Genomic DNA, 6953 nt, shown 5'->3' on the forward strand with positions numbered 1-6953 from the left:
AGACGACTGAGTTAGCTGCAGAGGCCAATATTTTAAGTTTCTCATGTTGACCTGACTGACATAGTGGATTTAATTTTTGTTTTGCTAATATTTTAGTTAAAAACAAAATAAAAATCAGGTTTGATTTTAAAAACATTGAATCTTCAACTAAATTCAAAAATTCATATGCTTTGTTATAATATTATATGTTTACTGTTGAAGAAAGAAATCCAGAATACATAATGTTTAGTTAAATAAAACAATTTAAATGTCTGTCTGGTGATGATCTCCTCCTAATACAGCATGGCAAGAAAATCCTCCAAATATTAATGATTAACCTGTTGAATTTGAGATAGTTCACCTCCCAATGACTTCATAAATATCTTCCTCAATTACCTTTGAAATAAATAAGTAAATAAAATTACCAATCATTCATTTTCTGATAGAGCTGTAAAAGTAATCTGAAAAGTTTTCAAAATAAATCACTTCAAAAATGTATAGCGTGTACCTTCTAAAAATGAAACCTATATCTGAGTTATGAAGAATATAATGTATTAAGGTTATAAAAACCAACAAGAATACACTTCTAGGTAGAAATCCATGATTAAATTGAGTCTTCCTGACTAGTGATTTAAATCAAATTCACGCTGATCAAAACTGGATGTTTTTCTAAACTATTCTCTAGGAATTATTTTGGGGAAGTTCTAGGACCTGGATTATTCAGGTCAGACAGCATGATCACCATGGTCCCTTCTTACCTTGTAGTCTATGAATCTACTCATCAGCTGCAACTGGGCTAGTTACAGTATTGTTCGAAAACTGTACAGTATGGTTCTACAAAACTGTGCTTAACCACTTTAATAGCTCATTGTATCTAAGCACTATTCTAGACAACGTGAACAAGGAAGGACCTAAGAGACATTTGTAAACCAAAATACTACTTTAATATACTATATGTCTACATCACACACTAAGCCCAGGCTCTGACTCAGGTTTGAGCCCTACACCTCCCTTCCCTCCACACACAAATCAGTCTGACTCAGGTCAGCAAGCACTCAGGACCATGCTGGAGTGAGTCAGAGCCCAAGTGTCAGAGTGTTTTCAGTGTGAATGTAGCTGAAGCCTCAGAACCAAGTCTGAAGGTCTGCATAGGGCAGTATAGACACGTTAGCATGGCCGTGAGATCCAGGTCCAGCAACTGTCAGTCCAGGTTTACAATATAATGGATATACCTAAACACAGGCTTGGGAACATTGAACAAAAATAAGTCCCACAGTCCTGAGTTTACAATGCAGTGTGAATATACCCTTAAAGCCGACACATTCCAATTCTGAAGGCTGGCAATAGAATGCATTTAATCTAAAAATAACCTCATGGGTTCATGTGTTTATCTCAGCATTTCTATATCATACTTGCTCAGTTCAAGTAAAATAATGCTCCCTTCACTGCAGTTAGCTTATGATTTGAAAGTGAAGCTAGGGTTCTTTCTAGCTCAACACATCACCACCAGCAATAAAAATTCTGCAACATGGACTTCATTAACAACTCTGTTACAAGCATAAGCATGAGTAAAATCAAGCTAGTTCTCCCATTGCTGAGTTTTGCGGTACTAACAAGACTTAAAGGTACCAAAACAGTCAATAAGACAAGCAGATGTTAATCTCAATACATGCAGTAAGCAGATTTGCAAAGTGAAATGCTGATTTGATAGAGTAACTTCTCTCTGCCAATAACCATACTAAAATTACTACAAAGTAGGGAAAGTACTAAATTACATCTTAAAACACACTACATTGAATTAGTGTGCCTCTTTTACACGTTTACAATTTTTAGTGTACACTTCTTGACTTCTACATATTTCCAAAGAAACAAAGTGAAAATTGGAATCAAAACTTGAATGAAGGAGTCATGTTTCTCTACAAAAGTCTTTGACACAACAAACAGCAAAGAAATCTTTAATAAACTCCAGCTTGATGTCATCAGCTAGGTGTAAGTTTGCATCCACCCACAGATGTACTTCCATATCTGTTGTAGTATTTTCATATTACAACTTTCATATCATTTAAGGTCGTGAGCCCTTTTCCCTTTACATACAGTAGGAGGAACATTTACAAACCTCTGTGGGTACAACACAGCATGGAAATTAGAAGAAATGCTGAATGAACTGTAAGTGGGTTAGGAACTTTTCCCAGCTATATCAGAAATTAGTTTTGAAATTTTCTCTGATAAGCTTTGCTAATTTCTAAGTACGCAGTTTTGATCTATTACATTTGGAAAGAATGTAAAATAACCATTGACTTTGGCACTTCATTCAATGCTGGTTTCAGGTTTAAAAAAAAAGTCTTCTGAAACATTCTAACCCAGATGAATACTAGGAATATTCGCAAAAAGAAAAGGAGTACTTGTGGCACCTTAGAGACTAACCAAGTCTCTAAGGTGCCACAAGTACTGCTTTTCTTTTTGCGAATACAGACTAACACGGCTGTTACTCTGAAACTATGAATATTGATGAGCACAGCAGACAATGGGAAAGATGCTCTCACACAGCAGGAGAAATGTTAAATAATTAGGAGTCTGAACAGTCATGGAGGAAAATACTGAGTCTCCAACTGACCATAAGAACATCCATTTTCAAGGAAATCTGAGGTGGTTGAGACCAATTTGATCACTAGTTCATCACCCTGCCAACACAGAACTGTTCCTTAACCCAGTGCTTTTTTCATTCTCCTTCCCCATGTAGTTTTTCAGCTGTGTAGGAATCCAAGCAATGGAGCTTACAATTCTTAGGCTACTATTAAAATGCCACAGTATTGCACTCTAGTGAAATGGTCTACTAACCAAGCAGATTTTGCTTTTTCTGATACACTGCACAACCATATACCTACATTTTTAGTTTCAAGACAGGCAAATATAAACAGAAATATCAGTGCAATCTTCCCTTCAGTAAGACTAACAGTGCCTACTCTTCTTCCAGAGAAAAGTCAGATGCCAGTTTCAGCAAAATTCTCCTTAACAGGGGCCTCTTTTCCCCCTTATGCTGAACAAAGAAGCAGAGTGAAGGACAAAGAGAAGGGGGCGGTAACCACACAACTCTGCCTGTCTTGGCAGCATGTTAGAAACCCTGACTAGGCCCCAACAAATCTGCCATTTTTCTGAATAGACAAGGTAGGTGAGGCAATGTCTTTTACTGGACCAACTTCTACTAGTGAGAGAGAGCTTTTGAGCCACACAGAGACGGCTGTTACTCTGAAACCTTCTTCAGGTCTGGGATTTCTGATCAGCCCATCTACCACAGCAGCAGCACCTCTGGCATCATCCTAGGCTGGAGACTCTGCTCTCCAGATCTCAAATTATGACAATACATGTAATAGGAACGCAAAGCAGTCTCATCACCTTTCTTCACTACCTCTAATAGCAAAATCCCCCATCCATGCCACCCATTCTCAACTGTCAAGAGTAAGACTTATCCCATGCATCTTTATTTATGCAGAAACTTAGCCTCAAACAAGTAATCTGACCAATAACTTTAGCCTCACGCTGCGAGCAGAAAGTCAGCGAGCAAAGGGAACTTTCCTGCTTTGTGTAGAGTGTTTTTCGGGGGGCGGGATGGGAGACAGGGAAGTTACCACCTTACGGTGTGCTGCAAATACATGAAACGCAATGCAAAGCAACCCAAATTTCAAACATGGCTTAGCTATGTGGTATTGGTCAGATAAGTCACAAGACGTAGTTTGCGCATTTGAGGAGCATCCCCGAGCCAAGATGCGCAGACACGGCCAGCAAACTGTCGTGCACGCCAGTGTGCGTTGCCCCGGCCGGGAGGCTGCCAAAACACAAGGGGCAGCCGCGGCGGTTCATCGCCCTCGGCCACCCGCTTCTCCGCCAGAGACACGGAGGCTCCCCAGCTGCTACGCCAGGCGCTAAGAGCGTCGCCTTGATAACGGGGGCTGCGATCGGCCCCAGCAGCCCGCCGCCGCCGCCGCCCCTAGGCGGGGCCGCCCCCAGCCGCCCAGCCCCAGCCGTGCCTGGAACCAGACACCCCGCTGCCGGGGCCGGGGCGGCGGCGCCGGAGAGCTCCCAGGGGCTGCGATCGAGACGCAGAAGCCCGGGCGCGGGGAACCGGGGAACTCGAGTTCCGCGTCCCTCAGCTCGTGGCCCCGCCGCTGCCCGCCCCCGCCGCTCACCGTCATAGTAATAACAGACTTTCTTCTTGCCGCCGCCCTGACTGTACGCCATGGGGCCGCCGGGAGGCCGAGGCTGAAGCCGGGGCGGGCGGGCGGGAGCCGAGCGAGCGTGAACTCGCGACGCCGGGGGCAGCGGCGGCAGCCACGCAACGACCCGACCATCAACAGCGGGGAAGGGGGACGCGCCCACTCTGCGGCCGAGCCGGGGGGAGGGGGCGACGTACGCGTCCCTCAGCCCCGCGTCCCTCGCTCCATTCGCCCGCCGCCCTCCAGCGCTGGACGCGGAGCGACACCCTCCCACCCCCCACTCTGGCCCGAGCGGGAAGCGGTGGAAGGCGCCCCCGTGACAAAGGAAATGGGTGTGGGGCCCAACCCTCAGCGTTACACAGTGGTACCGCCCGCCCGCGCGAGGTAGGGGGTGGTGCGCGCTCTCCCCCTCCCCACAATGAGGACAGCCTCTGCTCCGGCGCATGCGCGGAGCATCCTCCCCCCCCGCCCGTCGGCCTGTATCGCGTCGCGTGCTCCAGGAGGAGGCGGGGGACAGGGGCTGCGCATCCGCCGCCGGCTCCCCGTCCCCGCGGGAAGACGCCAGCCAGCTGCCGCCGCGCTCAGAGCTCTGCAGCCAGCGGCCCTTGGGGGCTGGGCCCCAGCCACCCCCCGGGGTGCAGGTGGCCCCGCGAGACAGAGCTGCTGGAACAATGTGCTGCACGGGCTGGGGTCCAGCTCCCTGCCTAGCCCGCGCTGGCCACCCCTTGAGATCTGGGCTGGCAGCAAAACACAGTCCCGGGACGGGTGTGTCAAGGCCAAACGCCAAAGATTTCAGCCCTGGGCAGGGGGCCTGTAGCCTGAGCTCCACCTCCCAGAGCTGAAGTCTTCGGGCATCGGCTTTGGATCTGGGCTGTGGGGCTTGGGCTTCAGGCCTAGGCCCCAGCAAGTCTAATGCCAGCCTGGTGACCCCATTCAAATGGGGTCATGATCCACTGTGGGGTCGTAAGCCACGGTTTGAGAACGGCTGCACTAGGGATACCCAACGCTTGCTATCTCCAAAACAGCTGTACATGCACCACTGCATTTACTTCAGAGTGATGTGTTGTACAGATTGGTCATTAAGTCTGGCAAAAGGTTTACAGCTGTGCCACAGGCACCGACTTTCCAATGTGTTTGGGGGTGCTCGACCCCCACCTTTTCCACCCCCAGCTCCACCCCACCTCTTCTCCCCAGCCCCCCCTTCTTTCTACCCCCAACCACACCACATCCTCGCTCCTCCCCCTTTTCCCCCCAGAGCCTCCAGCATGCCACAGAACAGCTGATTGCGGCCTGTGAGACTGGGAAGCACTGATCAGTGGGAAGAGGCGAGTTGATAACAGGGGTTCCCCGTGGGTGCTACAGGGCTGGAGCATGCACAGAGTTGGCACCTATGATCTATGCTCAACTTTACTCACATTGCCTTAGTGTGTAACATCAGCCATCAATAGACATATATATATATATATATATATATATATATACACAAGTGGCAAAGGATAGGAAATTAACTAAAATAAAATAAAAAACTCAGTATAGGTTTTACTTCAGTGACTGTCGCAAGCAGTGTCCTTTTCCAAAAGGCATGAGTGGTTCTTTTCATGAATTCAGAATAACAGTATAGTTCAAAGAAAAGGAGTATTTGTGGCACCTTAGAGACTAACCAATTTATCTGAGCATAAGCTTTTGTGAGCTACAGCTCACAAAAGCTTATTCTCAAATAAATTGGTTAGTCTCTAAGGTGCCACAAGTACTCCTTTTTGCGAATACAGACTAACACGGCTGCTACTCTGAAACCTGTCAGTATAGTTCAAAACAGTTCAATTTCAACATGTGAATATTTTTCATTTTCATGCATGTCACTATTTTACATGTTTTCCAGCAAGAATAATTACTCATGAGGCTGTACTTATACCATGCCACATGAAATTACATGTGATAATTTTACATAAGAAAGCATTAAGGCGTTCTTTTATTCAGAGTAGTGTATTAGCTAACATTTTTCCAGGTATGCTAACTGCACATAGGCAGAGGGGTTTTTTATGCTTTTCCATTCATAGTGCATTTAACACTATCACAAAGGCTGTATGATATGATAATTATAATTTTTGACAATGCTGTTATTCCTATGTAAGAGCATATAAATGTCTCCTATACCTAGGAAAAATACAATGCCTACTTGTATGCACAGTAGGCATGATTTTACAAAGTAAAACATGTTGCACAGCCAAGATCGAAACAGGGCCACATTTTCCATTTCTGGAGCTTTGTGATCAACTTGCCCCAACCCTCCAGTGACAGGACACACAGTAGGGTGGCCATAGAGGTCCAGAAGCGGGTTGCTATAGCCATCTAGAAGCTTACCACTCCTAAGCGCTACAGGTCTGTTGCTAACCAGCTTGGTGTTGGCAAGTTGAGGGTGGGGGCTGTGGTGGTGGAGGTTTCTGAGGTGTTCAGGAATGTGATTTACCCAAAGGTGGTGAGTATAGACAATGTCCCTGAAATAACTAATGGTTTTGAGTGAATGGAGTTTCTTACCTGTATCAGGGCCATGGATATAGGACTCATTTCCTGGACTGAGAGTTAAGCAGAGTGTACAGCCTTCGCACATAATGCTAAGATGAAATTTATAAGTGATATTATTTAAAAATTGCAGACCATTTTAGCTTGGGGGGATCCAGTTGCTGTGGTTTACTATCCATGGTTTCTCAATCTTTTCAGGCATTCCACATTCTGGAGGACATAACAATCCTGGAGGTTCCTGAC

General features: G+C 46.1%; 1 protein-coding gene across 1 annotated transcript in view; it reads right to left on the bottom strand.

The window, feature by feature from the left end:
- Positions 1-4446, bottom strand: part of HDAC2 (histone deacetylase 2) — a 57829-nt gene extending 53383 nt beyond the window's left edge. The window contains exon 1 of the mRNA XM_073337100.2: positions 4164-4446. Within this exon, the coding sequence (XP_073193201.1) occupies positions 4164-4215 (52 nt within the window). The 5' untranslated portion in view covers positions 4216-4446. The remainder of the gene's footprint in view (positions 1-4163) is intronic.
- Positions 4447-6953: the final 2507 nt, after the last annotated feature.

This window comes from Lepidochelys kempii, chromosome 3, assembly GCF_965140285.1.
Source record: "Lepidochelys kempii isolate rLepKem1 chromosome 3, rLepKem1.hap1, whole genome shotgun sequence".
Lineage (NCBI taxonomy): Eukaryota > Metazoa > Chordata > Testudines > Cheloniidae > Lepidochelys > Lepidochelys kempii.